The sequence below is a fragment of the Asterias rubens genome, chromosome 6 (genome assembly GCF_902459465.1).
Source record: "Asterias rubens chromosome 6, eAstRub1.3, whole genome shotgun sequence".
NCBI lineage: Eukaryota > Metazoa > Echinodermata > Asteroidea > Forcipulatida > Asteriidae > Asterias > Asterias rubens.
In genome coordinates, this window is record NC_047067.1 from 21,306,304 (window position 1) to 21,332,590 (window position 26,287).

At 38.6% G+C, this 26,287-nt stretch overlaps 1 protein-coding gene across 8 annotated transcripts in view; it reads left to right on the forward strand.

The window, feature by feature from the left end:
• The window catches only part of LOC117291898 (neurabin-1-like), an 85,890-nt gene that overhangs the window by 12,502 nt on the left and 47,101 nt on the right, over positions 1–26,287 (forward strand). For all 8 annotated transcript variants that reach the window (XM_033773896.1, XM_033773898.1, XM_033773899.1 and 5 more), the window contains exons 2-3: positions 8,974–9,094; positions 14,809–14,913. In XM_033773896.1, the coding sequence (XP_033629787.1) occupies positions 8,974–9,094; positions 14,809–14,913 (226 nt within the window). The remainder of the gene's footprint in view (positions 1–8,973; positions 9,095–14,808; positions 14,914–26,287) is intronic.

A 26,287-nucleotide genomic window follows, 5' to 3' on the forward strand; every position in this document is an offset into this window, starting at 1 on the left:
TCCTAGTTGAAATGTCCTCCAAGAATGAATTTATTACATGGTTTTTCTGTAAGAAAACGACACAAGAAGTTGATTGAATGGAATTTTGTCAGTCGTGTTTGTAAACACAGCCTCACTAGAGAAAAAAGCGTCCAGCTCCCATAACTACATTTCTCTTCCCCCGGGAAGTGACGGCAGAGAGACATAAACAAAACCGCTCTCGGAGAAAGACACAAACAAAACCGCCTTCGGAGAAAGAAAAACCTACTTGGCTTGAGTAAATTTGTCCCACAAAGACACAATGAAGATGTTTATCTATGCGTGTAAAACTCAACAAGTATTCCTTGGGCAAAGTTCTAGCCTGGACTTCTCACATTGATTTGGTAGGGGTGATTAAAAGGAGGCAGGCGTTACAATGTTAAGGAGGTCAATTGGAGGAACTTTTACCTTTGACCCTGATGAGGTGGCTGAAAGTTAGTTAATTATTCCATTAGGCAAGACGGATGAAAGGATTTAGTTTGTTTTTATTACATATTTTTTTCTTTTCTTGGTCAGCTGTGGACATTAGCTTTTGAATTTCAGTATTTTTGTCAACATCTTTTTATATTATTTCAATAACCTCAAATCGAAATGTCTAGTTTGCAAATGTTTTAATTCCTTGCTAATTGTGAGACCCCACCCAAGGGAACATTTTGTCGAGGGGTTTATTGTGGAGAAAAAAGGCTGTAATTGTGTCAGTGGTAGCATTGTGCAACTTATTTAAGCGGCTGTAACTTAAGCTCAAATTCCCGGGTGCTGAAAACCCCAGGACACTTCTTGGGACTAACCTACTTACCCGTCCCAATTTTATTTCACACTTATTTGAGCTATATTTTCCGTGTGATTTCCAGGGTTAGGAATTCGAGTTTGAATAGGCTTTTCAAATATTTTCCAGGAAATTTTTCTAAATGTGTGATGCCGACTTTTGGCAACAATGTCTTTAATGACTCAATTTTTGGCAACATTCTGTTTGTGTTATCGGTTCTTGGAAATGTACAGTTCAAATTCAGAAGGTATTCACAACTGTTAATGGGGGTCAGATTGGCTCAGTGGTTTCTTTCCTTCCCCCTCTGTGGACTCCAGTTCATATCCCACCTCAAACCGGAGCGTTGAATGTGGATTGGGTTTTCAGTGCGTGAGTCCCCCCCCCCCCCACCCCCGAAATTTTTCCTCCCACATTACTGTTACTGTTTCCTAGTTCTTTTATTGTTTTTTGTATGCATAATTTTAATCAAAACAACCCTCAATACATCATTTTGGTCTGGTAACAGGTGATGGAATTGTGTCACAACATCTGGCTGATGTTGTGAAACATTAATTCCCAGTTTACATTTAAATTCAGCTAGTGTTTGTTTGTTGTTTTTTGTTAATTTGTTTTCTTCATTTTGTTATTATGTAGTTTACATATTGTAGTTAACATTCATATTGATATTGTTGATATAGTACACCTGAACTGTACTTGGATTGGTTTTCACTTTGCTATTGTACTGCTCTTTGATTATTGGTTTAGATATATGGTGCTTTACAATGGGTTTTAGTTCCAACATCATAGAATTAAACTTAACTTAATATTATCATTATTATAAAATTTGTCTTTCTTCCCCAAAACAACCCCAGTTGACTGTTGTCTCACCTGAAATATATGACATTTAGAATTTGCATTCCTCGATCACATTGAAATAATTGACACACATTTCTGATAAACATAACCTAGAACTACACTTAAAGTATTTACTTCTAACTGGAACAGCTCTGTATTCAAGAGACAAGCAGAAGGCCTACACCTAGGTTTTAAAATAAATTTGTTTATATTAAATTGAAGTACATGTTATTTTCTGGAAGTAAGTGCGTCAAAGCCAAGATTCAAAGGCATTCAAAAATGAAAGAAAGATGATATCTAGTGCAGAAATCTTCAATTACGGTAGCTGATATTACGCAATTTTTTTTTGTAAAAGGAATGTCCAGAGTAAATTAAATTGAAAACAGATCCCTCCTGGTTTATGTTTCAAAAATTGTTTATTTGAAACAGACATCTTCTAAGTGGGGTCGCGGTTAATAAATCAAAGACTTAAAATATGTCAAGATGCGCTTTGAGGAATTTTAACTGAAGGAGGAGGGGGAGAGTGTGTCCATGCTGTCCTCCCCCTTTACCTCCTACCATAGGCCAAGAGGACAAATAAGCTGGTAATAGTCACGGAAACAAACAAACAAACAAACATGATTGATTCCCTGACAGAAATTGGTTTCCTCTGTCCGTGGAAGGAATAGGAGGTTGCCTTAGAGATACGACAGAACCCCCCCCCCCCTTTTCAGTTTGCACTGTATGTGCGAGGGTGGTGTTTTAAGCTGATGAAACATTTTCGGTTAAAGATGCATCAAAAGATTTCTTGCCAAACTGAGATTAAAAACTTGATACAGTGTTGGATTTGTCAAGTAAGTTCTAATCTTTTAGATAATAACCATCACAGATAATTATTAGTGAGTTGAAAGTTTCAAGTTCCTTAAAATTGTTAAGTGAGCCAGGAACCGGCTCTTCTCAGAACCACCACTACTCACAAAGGAGATTTCTTACATGGTGTTGCCGCAAACCTTACTTTTTCTACCATGAATAGCCTTAAGTCTTATCTTACGAAATTGTTGTTCAGAGAAAAGAAATCTAAATTGTTTGAGCGTTCGGTGAAAAAACAAACAGCATGATGCAGCTTTAATACCGGGTACATGTAGTAGTTAATCAAAAAGAGTAGATCGTGCAGCTCTTTATTCATTCTTTCAACTCTTCCTATCTTTCCCCCATCTTGGTTTAATAGAATAAGGCAAGTACAGACTGATGGGGGATGGTTAATAGGTTAGAAACACTCTCTTTAATAATACGTGCCAACACTCATCCAACACCATTCTAGTTTTACTAAAGCGTACTTTGTATCCCCATGGTTCCTGTTCGAATTGGAGCATGAATTTATTTAGAAACCTTTTTGTTTGAGTGGGGGAGACGCGGGAATGTATTGATTAACGATGTTTCATGAATTGGCTAATAAAGTGCCCTGTCAGGTATGGTTATTTTAAAATGCTACCCGGCTAGCTGTAAACAAACAACCTGTGTTTAGAATTCTTGCCTTGATCTCAAAATGGCACAATTCCTGGCTGACTGTAGGCTTGAAATTGTAGAGTTGCTAAGCAGAAAATATTGCTAAGCCAGGAGTGGTAGGGAACCATCCACAAACAGTATACTATACCCAATATTTTGGCTGGTAACTTGTTTTGTTGCAAGCCAAAACTTATTATTCTAAATGGGTTTTTGCACCCAAGAATCTCTATAATGCAATAATTGGTGGCACATCAAAGAGTTGGTGCTGCCCATATGTAAACAACCTATGCTAATTATTAAAAGAAACTTGGCTTGATAGTTAGGCCCCACAAAATTGAAATAAAGACAAAATTTTAAGATCAATATATTCTTTTTGAAGCTTTACAGCAAAATTGAGGAAATTTACTTATAATATGTTTACAAATAATATAACGAGTTAACACTGTCAGCTACCACACAGTATTTATTAAGTTATTTTTTTCACAATTTTGTTTTGATTTTTTTGCTGCAGGCCTATCATTCTTTCAATAGCAAACATCCTGTTGTTCTAAACCCATAATCATCCCTTTATTCCTATTCCCTCCTTTGGCCTTTCCATCTCAATCCCTTGTTTTGAGTCTTATTCTGTTTTCTTCTTACATCATGTCCTCATCGTCGTTCCCTCTTTCCCTCACTCCATCATCCCTGTCATCCTTGTCTGGCTTTTGTTTCAATTACTCACTGTCTCCCTCTTGCCCTATCTCTGGATCCTTCTTCCGGCTAGATCTCTTTCCCCTACCGAATCAAAACTCCCATCTCATGGTTGGGGGAAAAAGTATGTCCCATCTGTTATCCCTTTTTTGGCGTGCCACATCACTTCATTTGTCTTCTTCCGGTCATCATTTTGCATCAGTGCGTTACAAACTTATTCCAAACTCCTTCCGTTTGTTGAAACCTTCTGCCTTGTCCCTGCTGACAGTGCCCCCATGTGTTGTCTTTCCATGCGACTGTTGGTCCGATTTCAGTTGGTGTTATTTTCATGTTGGTCAAGTTAAGCATATGTCGGTTTCCCCGTCAGAAAGACATGAAGCAAGTGTGCCCAGCAGAAGCTTATTCAGCAATTAATGTGCAATATTGCGTTTGGAGAAACCGGAGTCGCAAATTATTCTCATTTCACTTGAGGACTTGCCATTGGCGTGATATTTTTGTTCTTGTTAGGACAAGACAAGTTTCTTTCTTGGAAGGACATCATCATGAGAGAATTGTAAAATCTAACTTGATCTATTCACTGAGGGATCTCTTGGGCATGGAGGTTATTCTCTTCGTTGTCTAATGGTTACATTTTGGGGTTGGTCATCGGATAAGATGAGGAACCGAACTGACTTGAATAGCTTTTCAAAGTCATTTATATCTAACTTCAAGATCTGCTACAAAATTGATCCAAAAACTGGAGTTTTGTGAATATGTGTAGATTTCAATAGAGGGCAGTGTAGATGTAATCAGTGGAGATAAGGCTGTCCCATTCACCTCTTTCTATTTGTGGTCCAGTAGTTAGACTGCATGACTGTAAATCACAAGGTTGTGGGTTCGAATCCTACCAAGCTAACCACTGATTTCACAATAATTAGAATAATTATTGTGTTCTAGTTACTGAATCACAATTTCTTGATTTGTGCAACTCGAAAATCATAGACGAAACCAATGTTTGTACGAGAGAGTTTGGCTGTAGCTAGCTCTGGGGTGGATTTCACAAAGGTAGTCCTAACTTAGGACTAGTCCTAGGCAATGCTAAGAGATAGGACCATTACTTAGGACTAGTCCTAGGCAATGCTAAGAGATAGGACCAGTCCTAAGTCCTAACTTAGGACTGGTCCTATCTCTTAGCATTGACCAGTCCTAAGTCCTAACTTAGGACTGGTCCTATCTCTTAGCATTGCATAGGACTAGTCCTAAGTTAGGACTACCTTTGTGAAATCCACGTGTTATATGTCCCCTTATGGGAGTTTGCCGAGTTCCCTGGATGGGAATATCATTAAGACAGACAGACAGACAGACAGACAGACAGACAGACAGTACTGAAAGGGGGCGATAAAATGAGAAACATAATATTTCTCCGATGAAACGGTAAAATCAAACATGAATATTTTGCCCAGTGTGCCATACTTCCTACTGTGCATATATTTAGAGTAGGGACATTATAGTAACCTTTGAATTGTGTGACCTTTTATGTCACTTCTAAATCAAAGTTATACAAAGCCAGAACTTTGGGTATACCTCCAGGTAGAACAAGTTTTTCCCTCAAACTTACCTCAAACTTGAACAAGTTTTTCCAGCTGTGTTGGGATTGACCTATATCTGCCCATACTGTAGAATCCAACATTCACTGGATGCTACAGCAGTTGTCTATTTAATAACGTCCACTCAATAACCACTGCTTCTTGAACTGCCAATGCTATAAATGTAATTAAGGCAGGTTGTACGCTTTTTATACAAATTAACACAAAAAATGCATTTAATTTTGTTTTTAGTTTTAGTTTATTTCTTTTGAATGCTGCCGATAAACAGTACAGCTAGAGTTTTATCGCCATGAAATTAATGATCTTGTCACGCTAAAAAAATTGATTTATGTGGAACCCACCTGCGGTAAAGACTGAAATTACAACATGCCTGAGGCCCGTATTTTAGGTTTACCCTCCCGGACAATTTTATTACTTAGTTTCGCCCACGGCATTTTAGAAAACATGAGAATAGTTTTGTAATTAATTGCATTCCCTTGTGGAATCTTTTCATATAAATTAAATGCACCATTATTACTACTCGATTGAACTGATTATGTCCTTGTCTTATTTGAATAGCAATAACATACGACTGAATGTTTTGATTAGATTGGTTGGATTCATCAAATTTGTTTTGCGGAAAACTAAGGGGACATGAAGTTTAACATTTCTGTCTTAACTCAGACCTTTTTATGTCTGCCTGATTACAAAAAAATCCCATTTTTAATTACTTAAGCACTGCAGAAATTTTATTTGTATAATGGTTACAAGTTTTGCATATCGCAGGCAGCCTAGGTTCTATTTCACATAAATTTTTTGGGACAATAATAACAGCCAACAAAAATAGTGCGTATCTTTTTGTCCTCAGAATTGATTCAATGAATCTGACGAACAGCTCCGGTATCGCGTACTAGTATCCAAACAGTAGATGCAATTTAAGCCACCGCAAGCCGCTGGCCGGGAATACTAGTCCAGAGGCTGGAATGCTATCAACGTCTCTTAACCATTGAGCCTGTTCGTCCATTTCCCAACGGAATTGGACGTTTTTTTTTAAAGTTCCTTTTGGTTTTGTGGTGACCGGTAGCGTGGAGCATGCTTCCCAGATGTCATCGCATGGATGACCCAAGCTCATTATCTCTTAATGCAATTTACATTTCCTAGATGTCACAGATTCTTTGTGGGTGTGCGGAGCGCTCAGGTCCTCATGGCGATTGAGCGAGAGTCACTCGTTTACTGACTCTGGGTCAGTCGGCCTGAGAGTTCTTTTGCTGATTTAGCCACCTTTTAAATCAGATTTCCAATTTCACACACATCTGGAGTAGATTCTCGTTTTGTCATGTAAGAATTGATTGTCGCTTGTGTTAAATTTAGCTAACTGCAATTAGAAAATAACCGTCATTATCTAGTGCAATAATAATCAGATTATTATAAATGAGGATTTCTAACAACTAGGGCTCGACTTCATAAAGCACAAAGATTAGTTGTCAGTATTAGCATTGTGACATTGCACTTTAAATAGCAATTATAATTAGAAAATAACCGTCATTATCTAGTGCAATAATAATCAGATTATTATAAATGAGGATTTCTAACAACTAGGGCTCGACTTCATAAAGCACAAAGATTAGTTGTCAGTATTAGCCTTGTGACATCGCACTTTCAATAGCGATTATGATTGATTTGCAGTTAAGTTCAATATACGCTCTTTGTGTAATTGGCTCCAGGTCTCCTTTAAAAAGGTGTCAAACAAGAACAACAATTATACATCAAATATGGATTCCATATATCGCCAAAGCCACCAATAAGATGCTCAAGCTTGTGAATTATGAGACCCATTTATAAACAATGAACACACAAAACAGGAACTTTTACAAAGTACAAGAATAAAGTCAAGCAGGTATTGTGTAACAAACAAGAACCTATGATTTTTCGTAAAGCATTAGACCTGAATTTTGTTTCAGGACATTTCTTGAAAGAGTCAATGGTCCTGCAGGGTTTTGCGGATGTAGGAGTGAAGTTAATAATTGTTGTGTAGCTTCTGAAAAAGACCTATTACCCAAAGTGTGTTTAGATTTTGCTTCCTAGAGATACACTGGTGTTGATTGAGTGATTGGTAATACTTGTTTCTCTGCAAAGTGGTTCTGCTAATTAAGTTTTTCATCGTTGAGCCAGTTGTTTTTTTCTAAGAAAGTTATATTCAGAAATGGATGTTAGTTAGATTGTAAAGCATATTAGTCAATTTGTTGAAGTGAATAAACGGCAAGTTTTCATGCTTATGAGAAAGTTTGTTGGAGGGTATATCATGAGATATTAGTGCTGCTCAAAAGCTCTTTGAGATGGTGTCCAGTGAAATGTTTTGTGACATAATTCAAAGAGCAAAACCTTGACGTAACCTCCCATTCAACATAATCTCTTGTGCTTGACACCGGATATGCCAAACCTCATCGAAGTAGATCTTCATTAGAGTGAAGTGGGCTTGAGAAACTAGAATCTTCTTACAATCACTGAGACTGGTATCATCATCAATTTTTTTGTTCCAGTCACGTTTTCCGTTCATGGCATTTTGAAAAGAAGTCTCCTCTTTTTGACACGCTTGGTTAATTGAATGGTAATAGTGCCCTCAATGAAACATGTACACAGTATTCCTCAACATTTGTATACATGAGCTGTCAGCCGGCCTGTCGCCGAACGAGGATTTGCGCGCTCCACTCGACCCGTTATCCAATACTCGTAGTTAAATAGACTTTAACTGAGGGAACCGGTCATTGTAAACATTTGTCGTTCTTGAGCGACAGCGTTTTTGTAAGAGTGTCAGCATTCTGATACTTGGTAAATGGCTGTTAATGTCCGAGGAGGACATGGGTCTGATGGTGCTAGAATTAAAAGCAAATGTCAAGTTTTCTGACTGTTTCATTAATCTTGCATCTTTCTTTGTGTACCTGAACGTGAAACCTACCAGGGCCCAATTCTATAAAGCTGTTAAGTAGTAAATACTGCTTAGCAAATTTCTTTGCCAAGCAAAAACTGTGAAGTGTCAGTAATGGGACTCGAACCCGCACTCTGCTGATCAGAAACACCAGGGTTTGAGTGCTCGGCCATCTCACAAGACTTGTAACTCTTAAAATATTTTTATTGAATATCGTGCAGTGAACTCCTTTCTTGTAAACCCAAGAGGAATAGAATACCCTATCAGGAAGAAACCCAAAACCTTTAGCTGAAGACAGTGTATCAATTCTTTAGGACTGCCCTATCATTTTCACCAGATGGAAATAAACCCGTCTAGGTTTCAAAGCAAAAGTCCTTTAGTTTGTGTTTTATCTGTATATCATGAAATATTTACACAAAATTAATAAAATGTCTTGTTCATGTGGGAAGTGTTTGTAGTTTCAGTCCTAGGAGTAGGTGGCACATGCCCCTGCTGGCAACGTGCCCCTGCTGGCAGTTGGTTTGGTCCACAGCCCAAATCAGTTAAGTGTTGCCCTCGCCTTGAAGTGGCCGTGTGTGGCGTTGTGATGTATGGGCAAACCTCATGTAAAGAAAAGACAGAGTAAAGATTATGTTTGAATGCAATGTGTTAATGTCTCATTACTCACTTATTTTTTAATGATGCTACAGGTGACGATGGCTTGGGTCTCAGCATTATCGGAATGGGGGTGGGCGCAGATGCCGGCCTGGAGAAACTGGGAATCTTTATTAAGACAATCACGCAGAATGGAGCGGCCCAGAGAGACGGAAGGTAAGAATGCCAATTGTTGATGAAGTGTTTCGAACATAATTGTTTTTAAAGGAAGCCCTCAATGTCTTAACTTAGGTTTTTTATATTAAAAGACCTTTCACAAATTTTATGTTATAACTAGAACATTTTGTCATGACCATTAACATTGAACAGAGTGCACTGTCAAAAACATTCTATAAATTATCGAAAAAGATCCTTCTGTCAAAGCACAAACTGCTGACATCATGCAGTAGTAACTCATCAACAATAAAAATGTTTTAGCGTAGCTGTCATAAAAGCACTCTATCCTCCATACTCTATGCGTTCTGAAGACAACACAACATCAAAGGAAATCGTTCCTTATTGTATATTCATTGAGTTTTTCATCCTTTGCAAATCCCATTAATGCGTCGTCTCCCAATAACTCTGCAGAGTGTGACTGCCACTGCATCTCAGTCAGTCTCACTGCGTGCCATTGCTACAGGCAGTATTGGGATTTGCCGTTTGGATTGGTTAAGGTTTTTTTTTTTGGGGGGGGGGGGTCGAAATACATTCACTCAGTTCAGTTGATGAGAAATGTATATAAACTAACCTGTGAAGTCCTTATCTGCAAGTTGAATTAGGAAGTCTCTTTACCAATTTTACTTTTAAATTATCTGGAAACTCTTTTTTTAGGCCTGGCACTTCTGTAAACTCTATGTTAGGCTTGTCTGCAAACTCTCCTTGGCCGACTGAACACATTTTTCTAGGTTCATCTGAAACTTGTCTTTCTAGGAATGCTTTCTGAGGTAGACCTGGAAATTCTTGGATAGGCATTCATCCTTTAAGGTGTTGTCACCGTTCATTTCAATGCTTTATCCAAAAGATATTGGTAAAAGTACTACCTTTAAAATTATCATTAGGCTACCTAGAAGTAAATCTGGGAGTTTTTTTAAGGGGAAAAAAAGTGGTTTGAACTTTTAACTGAAGGAATATTTCATGGAGCTACTTGATGTCATTTGATTTTCTGAATGATGGATAACGTTGCAAAACACAATCATTTCAATGTAGTGATCAGTGAATCGCACACATCCTAAAGTTGATATTGGAATTCATTCCAAGGTTTGGTTTTTCATCTTGCAGTCTATTATGTGTCAATTTTTGTCAGTCGGTTTAATTTCCTGTCTCCATTATATTGTATTGGCTGTGTAATTTGACCTTTGGGTCACAATGTTTGATTTTTTTGATTAATTTCAAATTGATAGTGAGTCCTTTTTGCCTGTAACCTCATGTACTTTTAATGAATTTTTAATGTCTTTTTTAATGTCTTGTGGATGATTACTTGTCCTCTTTTTTTGTAATGGATATTTTTTAAATGATGGTTGAGATCCCCCCAAGGTGGTATTGTGTTCCATTAATAATTAAAGCCCTGATTGTTATCATTATTGAATACTTCAACCCACTCGCTTGTGAGAACATCAAAACTTGAATCCAGTGGGCCAGTCAACAAAACAACTAATATGTATTCATATTTCTGAACAAGACTTAACACTGTTTTTGACTTTTCCTTTAACTTTGAGATGTCTCAAAACTGTTGTTTCCCCCCTGTATTTAAATATTGATAATGCAGTTACTTGGGAAATGCATTCATGCCTGCTCTGTGTATAAATGTTTTGTGATATGTTATGGCGGAAGAGCTTTCAAGGTTCTTGTTTTTTATACTGGATGATGCTAGTGCATTACTGATGAGTTTGGCTCTATTGTTGGATTCCAGAGAGACTGACTGCCCTGTCCTTGACTAAATAATCAAACAAAATAGAAAATACTTCCAGAAATGAATAAATTACAGATCTGTTTTCAGTTCAATTTGTTGATGATGTAAATTAAAAGTCAGCGTTACATCAAAGTTTGACTTCTGTCTGAGTCGGGAGTGTAAGTTGAGACCAAGGCTGCACAAAACAAATTTTAAAAAATAAAAGGATTGAGATGAGATGGGCTTAGCTTACAATCCAAATCGGACCTTTGTCAAAGAGAAACAAGCAAACAAAAACATATCGTTGATAGCACACGAAAAAAAGAGAATTATGGGAAGACATTCATCCAGAGAAAAAAGTGGGAAAATTATAGGCAATCAAAGTTATTAATGTACAAACGATGGGCGTCTACGATGCAATTTTATATAAAAGTCAAACTAAGGTCTATGCTTTATATAATAGTGAACAGGTGTATATTTTCCGCGAAGACAAATCACTGTCCAAACATGAGTGTAATAGAGTACAGAAAGGGCAGACAGTAAAAAATCACTGAATTCTTCTTTTAAAATGTAATATATATGAGAATGGATTCTGCTATAGATTGTGACCTGGTTTATGAATAAGTGGATTCATGCTCCAATTTCTTCACTGATAATGGAATGGAATATTGTTTACATTTTTATGGATTATTCTTTCTATCCGAATAAGAACTGCCAGCTGAATGTCCCGGTAGTCAAATTTTACAACAATGCAAGAACTCGCTTCTTAGGATAAATCATTTTTATGTGTCGCCTCGTTAAATGTTCCAGACTCTTTCCTTCCTAAAAAATAGCAGCTTCTTGATTTGTTTGTTATTGGCTTCTTGAAGGCAATATGAGTAGATGGTTATTTGGGCGCCGAAAGATGCAAATTGTAGAATAAAGTTACCCTTGACAAAATGTTTTTCTCGCAGTCTCGGTCTAAGGTTTCCCTTGCATCAATCTTTTTTCATAATATCTCGGTCAGACTCCCTGTTTCCCGTTGTGTAACTGCAATGATGCATTTTTGTGGGCTGAAATTTTACATGAGTTTGTCAGTAATATTTCAAAAACCAAACAAATATTGTTTCATTTTGCAACTTCATCCTAACAGTTGTGAATAAGCCAATTAATTAACAAATAAATGGGGGTATTTTCTGAACTAAAAAGGAAATATTTATAGTTCCCCTCTCTGACATCTTAAAGAAAACTATCATCTACTTCTTCGAGATGAAGTTTGCTGAATTCTATTCAGAGTATATATAAGCCCTGAAACTCAGTTTTTTTATTTTTTATTTTTTTTATTTTTTTTTATTTATAAATATCTGTGCAGATTTACTGAAAAGGGGGTGTATTGAATAAAACAAGTGATGGTTTGACTGCAGTGTATCAAAGGCAGTCAACTCAACTACCCAGAGTTAATATCAAAGAAATGAAGAGCGCCCTCAGCTGGTGAAGTTTTGTCAACAGAAAGTTTTCTAATTTTCCCCCCTGGGCAGTTTCTCAAAAGCACATTTTTGCACTAGCTACAAGTTATATCAGAGGGACTTATAATAGAGTCCTAAAGATGACATGCCCTCCCCCCAATGCACACCTCAAATTGTTTTACTAATAACAAAAACAATAATAATAATTAAAACAAAATTAAATTCCACCCCCCTTTTTTTTTTTTTTTTTTTTTTTTTGAGCTGTGAATAGTTTTAGGGAGAGCAGTCATTCCAATACTTCAAGAAATGATATCATAACATCTTTGAGATAAGTTAATTGTAATTATGGTGCTATAAGTTGTTTCTCTTATAAGTTGTTTTCCTTTGTGGTTGATAGATCAGCTCATAGTATTGGTTGTTTAGTTTTTGTGTGTGGTTTTATCATCCTCTTGACACAGTTCTGTACACATTCTTCATGCTCTCTGGTAGTAATAATGTCTTAGGATGGATTGAGAAATACCAACTTTAGTCCAACCATCAGATCAAAATGCACTTATTCCCTTTGAGAATGTAATCAACTCTACCACGTCTTAGAACTTGAGCCTGAACCTAAAGCTTCTTGTTTCTCAGATGTGGGGAGATTTTATTACCCACTGGGATACAGAGGTCTTGTCAAATTTCTGAAACACAAATAAAAAGAGACTCCAAAATATCAATAAAAAAAAAAGAAAATTGTAAGTCAAGCAATCTCTGTTGATACCAGATTTGGGAGTCTCTACAGCACTTCTTGTAATTGTACCTAAGTCCCTCTGGACCATACATTGATTTTGTTTGGCTGTGGACGTTGTCATGGGGGGCAGCAATTTAAAGAGGTTGGTATGACAACCATACTGGAGTAATGACAACAAGACTTCCTGAGTGCAAGTGGGACGTGGCCCCCAGAAACGGGACCTGTCCAAAAATTGTGTGTACTGCCGGAAACTTGTAATCTCTGTGGAAATTGCTGTTGAGGTTTTTTATTTATTTTATAAAGTCTCCCAGTCTTATGAATGAAGATGAATGTATAACAGTGGGCACATCAAGTTAGCAACAGGTCTGTCATTTTTTTAGGACCCTCAAAGTGGTGAAATTCTTGTGGAAGTTAGAGAAGCTACCTTTGGGGAATTGTGTTATGTTATAGTTTCCATGTTAAAAACATGTTGATGGATGTTACCTTTTTGTAACCTTTTGGGAATTGTACTACGTAGTTTTCTTGCTAGCGGCATGATGGGAGTAGGTTTAGTTTGTCTTGGTAAGGAAACATGGTAGAGAAGTACTCAAGCAAGCAAAAGTATAACATGTATTAATACTATATTACTGAGTTTTCACATACTTTCAAATCCATTGTAGCTAGACCCTACGAAGGAACCTTTTCATCAATTAAGCCTTCCCGCCTGGAGGTGGGGAAAAAGCAAACCAGTACACTTCTCATTTTTCAAAATAAAAATCAGAGCATGGTAGGCGTCTCCAGTGGGCACCTTTTTTCATGGTAGGCAAAGAAAATAAACCTGTACCCATAGCATCTAATCAAGTCCATGGGTTGAAATAGGATAGTCACTCTGTCACTAGGAATTACTTCTGCTCTGATGAGTTGCGATGAGGGTTAATACCGGAAGGAGCAAGAGAAAACATTAAGACGAGCCTTCAAGATGCTCATGTTAAGACGGGGGACGTAGATCTAGTGGGGGTTGTAGTGAAAGTGAAATTGGATTGCATCCGGGAGCTTGGATGGGGTTAGTCTCTATGAGGTGAAAGGAGTCTGTTTGAAATTCTGAGATTGGTGAAGTTGACAGGTTTGTAATTGAAAGAGGAACTGTTCCGGTGGTAGGGAGAGTCCTGAGGCTGGAGACATTCTGTTTGTAAGGGTCTAAGGTCTGCTAGATTTGATGGAGAGAGAGAGAAGCAGAGGAGAGGGTTGAGGAGGGGAACTGGGGAGAGGGGACCATTTTCTTCTTTTCCCATGATTTCGGAACCGCTAGCAGGGGTGGGAGCTTTGACAAAAAGGTTATCGATAAAGTGGACCTTACAATGCATTTCCTACAGTTGTGTGATCATTGCTGGGGAGGATTTTCACACTTTTTGTAATGCTTACTACAAATGTGAAAATTATTACAAGTTCTTGGTTTCGCTGTAACTTTCAGTTATACACAGCTACAACAACACCAGGCGTACTTGTAAACATTATATGGTCCCCAATCATTTTATTAAGGTATTCAATTTATGGTAAACTGTCTCTTCTGTGTGCTTACTTTTTTCAAATCAAAAACTGGTTCTGCCTTGAAATTTACTATTATTTTGTAATGGGTAATATAATACATACTTCCCATATAAATTATTTAATACAGTTCTAAGGAATATTGGCTACCAAAATGATGCAACCAAGATAATTGTGATAGTGAAGTCAAGCTAATAGGGTCAAAGATAGCTGTACAATTGTTTTAAGTGTTTGATTTTACGTAAGATTTTCTAGCTTTTAATAATTTCCCTTTTCTTCTTTTTTCTTTTCTTATTTGATACAGTATTAAGGTGAATGATCAGATTATTGAAGTGGATGGGAAGAGTCTAGTTGGAGTCAGCCAGAAGTACGCTGCCAGCGTCTTGAAAAATACCAGCGGACTTGTCAAGTGAGTGATTCCAATTGCTTATAACTTTAGAGAAATTCCACGGTTACTCACATTACAATCCTGGTTACTCATGTTACAATCCTCAATATCTTAATTATTTTGCACCTGGAAGATTTGGTTTATATTCCTCCTGATGTGATGACAAATAGCTGTTGTTACCTACATCTAAAAGTTCCTTCACCACTGCTGAAGGTATCTTCATCTCTGGTCCTAAACTCTGGAACATTTTTCCCCTGCAAACAAATATCATTTGCAGACCTGCGCAGGATAGTTTCATGATCATCAGAGTATGTTTAATCTAAAGTAGTTCAGTTCAGCTAATGTAGAATTCAATTTACGTTCATGTCACTTTGAGAAGGGGGGGGGGACACCAACTTATGTAATATGACTTCAGTCAACATTAGGCACTAGTGCAGACATGCAATGAGTTACATCAAGACATTAGCGGAGGAAACATGACTGTTGATGGCATCATACATACCTCACATTGACAGGTAATGTATAGCTGCGTGGAATGTCGCCGATAACTCTCACGTATGTAATTTCAAATTTGCAACCAACTGTAACTTTGTTGACTAGAGAGACATTTCTATCAGGTCTCTGGACAGATTACAGCGATGTGCCATTTTTTTTAATTGGCAAGCCGCAGCAATACGTACGAGGATGCAGTCGCACACCGTTGACGCATCGTTTCAAATTAGTCACTGCTCTGTTTGAGATGGTTTTGATCCGTAGCGACTCGTAAACTACACTTTAACCGTTTACTGTCGGGTATAAATCATGTCTTTGGGTGAAAGGTATGGCACGGTGTTTTTCCATATCAGACTGCCCCCGCTCTGTGGATATTTCGTGAAAGTTTTTGTCTAGGGTAAATTAATTCCACTGTCGTGACATGCTTTATTTGAATCTTATCTGTGGTGAATTTAACATACTACAAAACTTGAGTTTTCACATTCTATGAATCATGGTTCTTTTACCTTCTTGATCACTCAATAAAAAAGTAAAAATTTGAAGGTTTTTGTCAATTTAGAAACACTTGCCAGAAATTTTCTGCGTTTTTCCAATGTTGTGGAACCAAGTCACATTGTAACAAACAAAAGATCCAATTTCAGAGTTCCCCTGTCGGTATTTAATTGTAGCGTGTCCGTATTATGGTATGTATCCAAGCAAATCTTACCAATCCACATTAAATGGTCACTAATCTAAGTGCCGTCTGCACACACAGTGAATGTTTGGTCATTCTGCATGAGCTACCACTGGCAGAGTGAAACATCTCCTACGCGTCTTACCCCCTGAAGGGCAAGGACATGCCTACACAGTCTTCATCAACTATGCATGAACCTGTTAGAATTCTGCTCCCATGGAACGAAGCACACAAGAGCCAGCCCCCTACGTACACAGTTGAACAGAGATTCATTTCTCCCTGCCTCAACCCCTCCTCTTTTTTTCAATCAAGTCATTGTGTAGTTTGACCACCTGTCGTACGTTTCAATGCGGACACCCAATATAACCAGTAGTATTTCAGACATCCTTTTATCCGAGGATTCAACTTTCTTCATCCTGGGTTAGGTTACACCTCTCTCTCTCTCAGGAGGGAAACTCTTCCCTGAAATATCCTCAAACCCGCATAACTCCTAAAGAAGTGCATCATATAACGATATATTTAGCCAATGGGGTTCTGTACTCTCGTTCATTATCCCCCCCCCCCACCTCGCCGTTGTTGAGTTCTAGTGAGCATGATTGTGAAATAAAAACCGTTGGTTCATTGCAAGTGAGTAAGCAAGAAGATGTGACTATTTTATATGATTTTTTACATGGAGAGATTTGTGGCCCCATTCTGTCGAGGGTTTACTGGAGGTTAGACTGGTATGGACTAAGACACAGCAGAAGAATGCATCTCCGATGCGTGCTCTGTCGTTGTTACCTTAGTAAAGGGAGGGGTATTAGGTTCGATCAAGACACCGTATTTATGACGCTAATATCTGTGTTGGCCATCGTGCTTTATACACAAGGGATTGTTATAGAATCTTGAAAAACACGCTCCATTGAGTATCACCCTGCATTGATGATTCAATAGAGTGCTTGGTCAGAAGCAGAGCCTATGTTAGACTTGTCCCCCGTCTTTATCCGCAAGGATAAAGACAGGTATAGGTTTTACAGAGCCAGTGATCTCATTGGATACAATGTACATTTATTAGCGTACATGTACATCCGTAAAATGATGTTTTACATATGTATACCTGTATGTAGAATTTGACTGCGAAATGAGTGTGAGATCAACAGTACTGATATCTTCCCTTTTAAGTGGGTGAAAGTAGGCTGTAATCAAAGTCCAGACATCCCTCAATTCTGCCACCATGAACAAATTTCATTCATTTAAAAACAAGGCATCAAGTTTTAGGATTGGATTTCATGTAAGTGCTAACTGGAGCGCATTTATCACAATGTTGTAATTGGTAAAGTCTAGCTTTTCACCCATACATGATTCCTGACAGCTCAACCCACATGTGTTGTATTGAAGACGTTGTAACTTGATTTGAAGATGATAAATTGTCATGGGAACATGGTATGATGAGGTGACCTACAGTACAACCCCTCAGTCTCATTCTAAGATGTACCTGTATCTGTTCTTTAGAAGAGACTGTTATGTGTTGAGTGAATGGATGCAGTCTGGCTCAGGACAGATGGATTGTATCTTGTGGTGGGGAAGGGGGATGTGGTTTGCATATAATTTATAGAAATTGTACACTAAACTTTTAACCCCTCCCTCTTAACATACATTGTATATCCACTCCCACTGTCTATAATAAACCACTCCCAATCTGAAATATGAAGCCATGCCCACTTCCTACCCACTGTCTGTAATTTTAAACCACTCCTGCAAACACTACATCATACCTCAAGCTAATACAATAAGCCATTTCCGTAGTTGAAATACCTACCCACATTTTAACATCCTTTATTAAGAGCCATATTTTGTCCGATTGTCACCCCCACATAATCTTCTCTGTCAGTAGCCTGTCCAGCAATATCCTTTGGGATGTAATACTACTTTCCCCTCATGCATCTTAGAAGGTCTTTGAGTCACCTTTAGAAGGATAAAACACGCCTGTTTGTTTTTCAACTTGTTGAAACTATCCTAGTCATTGGCTAATGAACACCCACGAATTACGCAGACAGTGCTGTCTAAATGCTCCAACTCGAGTCCTTAGGGAGGGGGGGGGGTGTTCAGAATCAATGTTCACTCTTTACTAAGTTGCTCGTCAGCACCACATGAAGCTTGCTGCATTGGATGCATTTTGATTTATCTTCATTGATTTCTCGCACATTTGTCTTCAATTTTGTCACTTAGTTGTAGGCCTGTATGTGTCTGTTGAGCCAATAACGTTGCTTTCATTTTGCCTCATTTGTACATTGACAGATGTGTCCCATATTTCCCTGTGGATACGATGATGGCACACTCTCTGAATCCACTCCTGTCCATTGACCCTCGCTTCCCTCTCATCTCTCACCATCATCCACCTCAGCCGCTTTCTCATTTACGCTCTTCATCATCCTCAAACCATTGCACACATCCTGTCTTTTATCTTGTGGTGTCCTACATCCTTTCTCTCTCCCATCACCCTGTATTTGTTCGTTCTGAGATCCAGACCGTTCTACTTTCTGTGTCCCATTTCATTGCCAACCACCCTGAGTTAACCTATCTAACATCTCTCCCTGTTTCATTCTTTCTCTAACTTTCTTCTCTAAACCCTAATCCCTGTCTCTCATCCTGTGCAATTATGGCGAACGTTCACCTTTTTTTTCTGTCCTCGTCTCCCCGGTCTGCAAAAGATCCCACTCTCGGCACAATTGTCAGTTCTGCTACTAATCCATCTTTGAAGTCTTCACACTGACAGCGAGCCCCCTAGGTTCGCAGGTGTATGTGTGGTGGTGCTCTGTCGACCTTTAAGAATGGTGCTGCTGGGCATTTTGATTAGCTTTAAACTAGGAAGCTAGGGGGCATTCCGCCTACTTTGATTCATCTGTGGGTTGGATAGTCCCATGGTCATGTGTGTGATCGGATTGTGTAACTCCTTGGATTGTGTAACTCCTTGGATTGTGTAATGCTTCAGTCTTCTTATCTCTCCATCAATTCCCTGGAAAAACTAGGGGATAAAAAATAATACTTAGCATGGCTGAGTGTATCTGTGCTCGAATAGGGTAGAAGAATAGCACATGGGGATAGAATAGAAGTGAGGGGGTTTGGTCATGCCTCCTTCCATGATGAGGTTTCACTTTTAAACATAATTTGATTTAAGGATTGCAGGTGTTGAATGTTTGCTCGGCTAGTTAAAAGTATTGCCTTTATGTTTGACTAAAGAAACAAAAAAACTGGCCTCTAAAAAGTTTTATAAAAGTTGTGAGATCAATGTCAAAAAGCTATTTAACACCGAACTACGGGCCTTAAAAAAAAACCATGGCACCCACAGCAATTGCCGTGGTGCCCTGTGATTTTGCTGTGGTGCCTTTTGCAAAGTTCCAATACAAGTTTACAATTTCCTCATATAAGTTCCCCTTACCAGAGGGCAATTGCTGTGGTCCTTCAAGAATGAAATACAAGGCTCCTTTAAGAGCATTCCCTTATATAGTTTTTGGTGACTGGTTCCAATACTTATAATTGCTTGCCGAGTTACGTTTTCCTGCAGCGGCAAGAAAATGGCCAGATAGAAGTTTTCATGTACACCCCTCCATGTTATCCCCTCACCCAGGGTGTGCATATTATGTCCAAAGGTGTACAGGTGTTTGAACCCAGTTGCGAGTCACTGTGGATGGAAATCATTCAGCCTAGAGTATCGCAGCCATGTATTTGTCGTCCAGTGTGACGACCATGAAACAGATTCCTAGATTTGAATAATAAATTGTGCCTTTGAAGTTCTTCATTCTTCTTCTTCTCGCTAGACAAACAGTGATGTTGGCAGGGATACAATTTGGTGTTAAAGTGTTTGACAGATAAAGGCCATAAGCAGTGGCATGCAATGTAACTAGACAATTTTTTTTTGGGGGGGGGGGTAAGGGGAGGGCAAGCGGGAGAAAATAAAACCACTTCTTAAATTCAGCATGCGGTTCAATATTGTGCTCTTTTCTTTCAGATTTGAATACTGGGACAAAAACAGCCTTATTGTGTTTACTTAAATATGTTGAAAGTTAAATATGCTCACACAAATGCACAGTAATTCCATCTACACATCCAAATTGTGACTTCTTGATACACAGATATCGAGGGAAACATCGAAAGAAGGAAAAAATTACACAAAACGAAAATGTTTTCATCAGTTTTTCCTTCACAGCTAATGTTTACGGTGAGGTGTTGTTGGTTAAAAAATGACTAAGGTGTACACTTCAAGTAGGGAGGTGAGCCGCCTCACGTATGAATGGCCAGGGGAACTACTGTTGTCAATACGTGTTTAACATCTAGGCTAATGAAGTTTCTTCGGGCACGTACAAAGCAGAATTTACTCACCCAATGGGAGACTTTGTTTTTAATATTGGTGAGGTATGAGGCCTGATATAGTTTGTGACTGCTGTGTCACATTATTCTTTGCCTAGCGTAATGAAACTGGCTCAGGCAATTTGTTCCTTGATAAACAAGGAGATTTAAGTCCAAAGTTCTCTGAACGAGAATATTAGAAAATAACAAAGACATTGTTTTTGAATACAAAATTTATTGATCTTGTTGCCAGTTAAATACATTGGGAAAGACCTTGACACTGATTGTCTTTGGCCAATTTTCGTTGAGCTACTTAAAGCAGGCAATTTCGAGGTGAAATGTTTCTCAAAATACTTTTCTACTTTGTTGCTGTTTTAATTGTAAACCATGAGTAATTCAGCTTTTGGCTGCGATTCATGTACTTTTTAATAAACCATTTTGAAATGAAATGAAATGAAACTATTGAAAGCTGCTGTAGGCTTCTTACCAATAGTATTTATTGCCATTGAGTGATTAGCAAATGCATACCTTCCCTTTTAGTTAAAGGCTTACGCTTGTAATTTTCACCACTAGAAGAAACGATGCTGAGCCAATTACCGAGGTAAAGAAAGGTTAGCTGGGACGAAACTGAACGCGGCGCCGAACATCCTAAGAAGTCATTCCATCAGACATGTTATCATTTTCAATTGGTTTATATCATAGAGTTATTAATATTTTAAATGTGTAACCGGTCAATGACTCGGCATTGTCTGTGAGTAGCTGATCGTGACCACCTCATTCCCTAAAAATTAAAGAATAACCCAATCGTCTCGGTCAGGTTTTGGTTTACCACGGTTCAGGAGCCGGCCTCGCTAGCCGCTCCTCAGTAATTCTGAGACTTGTAAATGAATATGTAACTGATTGTCTTGTCTTACTCAGACGAGTTTCAAGGAATCTCAGAGCAGTTTCAAATAAATATCAATATATTCCTGCAAGATACCCTCTTACTTTCTTCGTAATTATGACTGAAGATGTTGAATTTATGAAAACACTTCTTGGGAACTTAATAAAAAAGGAGCCAAACTTATGTTACATCGACCACAGGTATCAGAAATCTGATTTGTTAAACAACGGCTGCGCCAGACTCTAATTTGTGTAGGTCTACTTGGCAAGTGAGGGAACAAGAAATAGTGTGGGTGTGTGGGGGAGGGGGGGGGGGCAATCAAGTATCTGATTTCCTTTGAATCAAAACCGTGAACTAGAAGAGTGATTATAGTAAACATCAATGGAACTGTGAAAAGTGTTTTGTCTAGGAAAGTTTGTTACAAAACAAATGAAGATAATGGTATGAAATGTGCCAACTAAAGCAGAAACCAAAATTCAATCTAGATATTACTCAGTTTCAGTGTGCGTAATATTTATAATATAATGGAGTTAATCATCCAACTTACCTTAAAGTTTGCAATATTGCTTGGGCCGTCTCTGTCGGCACTGTACCTTATTATTTATGTATAACCACATCAGGAAAGACAACGCGCGAAGTAGTTCTTTAGCACAGGCTGGGAGAGGAAATGGTCTGGGTGTAATGTTTTGCTATTATGAGAAATAATACATATTGTTGAGGTGAACAGGTCATAGAAGGTGGGTAGCATGACCAAGGTCTACCTGGTTTAGGGAAGCCGGTCCGGTCATCTGTGTTCTTTGCTGCTAATAGCTATGTCCATGGATATGTCAACACATCCTGTGGTTACCTGAAAAACAAGCAGGAAATTCCCTTTCCTGTTTCAGAAACAAAAGAACAAGTATATATCCATATAGTCTATCACTGTCTACACCGAAAACAAAAGTGAATCTTGATATATGCGCAGTTAAACTCTATGCTATCCATGTGTTTTCGGGTAGAAGAAGAAAAAAAACAGACCAGGCTGTGACTTGCTAGATCATGGAAGTGATTGTTTTAAGTTGAAGTGAGTTCTTAATCAGTAGCTATTTTGATTCCAACGGATGCTGAGAGTTGAACGTGCCACAACTTGTTGGATTATAACAGATAAATACTTGGATCCCAGAGTTCTGCCTGGGCAGGATGCTATACACTGGAATATAAAGCAACAACTTGAAGGATTTTTATGGTTGAAAACTTATGCGTTGGAACACTGTCAGGTAGACGATACAAATCAGTGTTTGTGGGAGTCCGTTATCAAGTTATTCTAGTATCTTTGGTGTCGATGATGTCAACTCCAACTTAATGTAGTGCCTGATGGTTTCCTGTTCATGACGTTTCTGTGGCGACCAATTTCTCTCTCTCTCTCTATATGAGATAGAGTGAACAGAAGTATGGAGTTAGTCAACAGTCCTATTGGAGCTATTCTCCGGATTCCCAGACGGGGTGATGGAATGTTTCCCAAAGGCATGAGACCAGATTCAATGGATCTGAGTCGGAGAAGGCTGGAGTTAAGCTGTGGTGAAAGGTGAGGGTTGGGAGGAGTTTCCTGATAATTGAAGAGTGGCAAAACATAGTTAACTTCTCAGCAGTTAGCATTTTTAACTCTTATTGGCTTTTGTATTTGTCTAAGGATATTACAAGCAGAATTGGTCTACAAGCCTTACTGCCCTTCTGTCACTACTACCTCTGCTGCCCCTACTGCCCCTAATGCCCCTATAACTTATACTCCCCAAACCCCTTTCTATCCCTGCTGCCCCACTGCCTCTGGTGCCACTGCTGTCCTACTGCCGCTGCTGCCACTACTGACCTGCTACCCCTACTGACCTGCTACCCCTACTGATCATACTATCCCTAGTACTTCTACTCCTGCTACCTATACTAACCCTACTGCCCCTATGACCTTTACTACTCATACTGTCCCTACTACCTCTACTAACTGCCCCTACTACCTTAACAACCGCTGCTACCCCCACTACCCTTATTGCAGTCCATAATCCACCTACATGAGCCCCAAGCTCAAGGGCATAAATCCATGGCTATTTTCTATTTTCTAATGGCTTTAATTAATCCAGTTGATCAGCCTCAATCCATGCCTACGAACAGCGGCATCCAACGTAATTGCAAAATAATTGTTACGGCCAAAACAGATGTTGAGCATTCTTAACGAGTGCTTTCGCCGCTTTTACGATATTGCGTGCATACATTTGATTAGGGGTCAATTTTGTTTGTAGAACTATACATTAGACCAGGAATGGGTTTTCATAAAGACCTGGGGCATATTTCAGAAGACAATTTAAGAGTGTTGATCGGTTATGTTTACCGATGAACAGGTTATCCTCAACCTAACCTGGGCCTAACTTCATTGCTCTGCTTACCACCAAAATTCTGCGATTGCGAATACCATTCTCTGCTAACTGTGCAAGCGCTGAATTTCTGCGCAAGCTGTGTAAGTGAAAAATGCTGAGTAGTGTTGAATACACATAAAATTGAGCTCTGATTGGCCATAGGGCTCGTTTGAAACCTGTTAAGTGTCAAACGGGAGACTAGATGCTGGGGCAGGAGACATTTTCAGGAAAGATCTGAGCATAACTGTTCCAAAGCAATGAATTTAAAAAAAAAAAAAGTAAATTTTGCTCCCACAAAAACCACAACTGTCTCCTTCAGGTAGCCACTTGGACTGGTGCTTTTTAAAAGCCAAATACTTTCTGTCTGAAGGTGACAAGGTATCACATGGATGAACTCCTTCAACAGGATGTTTGTTTATTCCACGAATATCTTTCATCTCAACCTGACCAAACCGTTGTCTGTGATTTTCTTTTAGTCAAAACAAAATTTGAGCCTAATTATCAATGGGGTCCACACCCTTTGAAGACTTAAGTGTGGCGATCAACCAATAATGACACCTAAATGACAAATACATTGTAGTGTTGGTTCAACCTTGTTTTAGTAACTATCTGCTAATTACATTATATGGTCTGTCCTTGGTAGCTTACTGGGATTATACTCTTGTCTACTTAATCTAAGATGGCGCCATAACTAACCAGTTCCTGTCTGGTACCCAAATCGTCTCGTACTCAACTCACTGTTCTGTGAGTACAGTACACCCCTGATTGTTGTTTTCCCACTCAAGAAACTAACAGCTATATGAACTGATGCAGCAAAGGTTGATAGTCTTCAGTCTAAATTTCTCAAGAGTAACAAATTCCATCTTTCTTCTGTGACTGACTTGCCAATTTAGTGAGACCTTTCTTCGGTATGTATGAACTGTTTGCCTTTTAAAGTTCAATGGTTCTGATTGGTTGAGAGATAATGACATGACAACCGTAATGGCTTTTGATTCCGGAAATGTTTTGGTTGTCAGGTTATCGTCAAATTGTGAAGTTGTTTTGAATGGTTTTAAAAATGTTTCTCCCATCTGGGCTTTTATTACATACAATCTGAAAATATGGCTGCCTCCAATATTTGTGTTTAATTCCATGTGACAATAGAGGTCTTGAAAATTTATCACTGTGGGAAGTGAAAGCTGACAAAAACATTTGTATAGTTTTGAAAATATTTGTAGCCATAGCTCTCCATTCCGCGAGCAATTGGAATGTTAGTGGACAAAAGTTACACATACTCTTTGGAGAAATATTTATATTTTAATAAGTTTAGGGAATGTTATTTTTGATCAGAGGTATCTGCATTATTTGATGTTATTTTCCCATGGTTGTTCAATTCAACCCCTGGATGTTGATGATTTTAAAAATAGAGCTGTTTGAGGAATTTTTAGGATTGAGGAAGTTAAGTTTTTATTTATTTACCACTCCAGGGATTGGAGTCTTTTTTGTTAATGTTCCAGTGGAACTTTGTTATTGGTGACATGGTTTAGTAAGTGTACCTACTTTCACAAATGTACATAAATAAACAGAAAATTCTCCTAGATTTGTCTGGAATGTCTGTACCAAGAAAGGTTAAGAAAATAACTCCCACAGACGGATTCCATCGCAATAGTTGAACTATCTGCAGGGAAGATTCAATTCTGCCAGCACATTAATCCAGAGGTGGTAGGTTCAAATCCCGTTCTAGTAAGTGTACCTACTTTCACAAATGTACATAAATAAATAGAAAATTCTCCTAGATTTGTCTGGAATGTCTGTACCAAGAAAGGTTAAGAAAATAACTCCCACAGACGGATTCCATCGCAAACCATCTTTTCTGCTATGGATAGTTTTATCTGTAAGGTAAAATATTTAAAATTTTCTGTTTCAACTATGTGTTGAGAATTCTAAAAGATAGTTGCAATTAAGCTGGACTGCACTGAAGCTTGAAGACACAATAAACCTGCCATTGTACAATGCCTCCACCATGTGACCATCATTGGTGAGAAATCCTAACTAGCTCTGACTCATCAAACACAAGCCCATGGTTGTAGCTAATTCATGTCAGAGTTTGTTTATTCACATCTCTGATATCAAGGGTCATCACTCATCGTCGCCCTGACTGACAAATATGAACGTCTGTCTGTACAGTCAGTGATCCTCATAAGATTGTGAAGATGGTGTCTAACCCAGCCCCCCCCCCCCCCCCCCCCCCCTCCATCTCAGAACCCAACTCTCCAACCCTAACAAGAACTATGCGAGACATGCAGGCAGCCCATATTTGGAGGATCCATACACCATCCATCCGTGGCCGTCCACCAGCGTTGGTAGTGAGGAGCTCATCCTTAGCATTATCTCTGGTCTGTTTATGCCCATCCCCCTTCCTCAGACTTTCCTCTTTGAGATGTTGTTTCCTCTGCCATCATCATTGGTTGAGTGACCCTGAGATTGTCAGCTAGCTTCTTGAATGGTATCAATTAACCCTAAGATGAGTACGCCATCTGTCTTGACCCGTCCAATGAGGTAGGAAGAGTTTGAACTCCTGCTGGATTCTTGCCTTTTTTTATTTCTCCTCTCTACTTCTTAAAGACATGTTGAAGATGCTAGGCATAATGGGTTTTC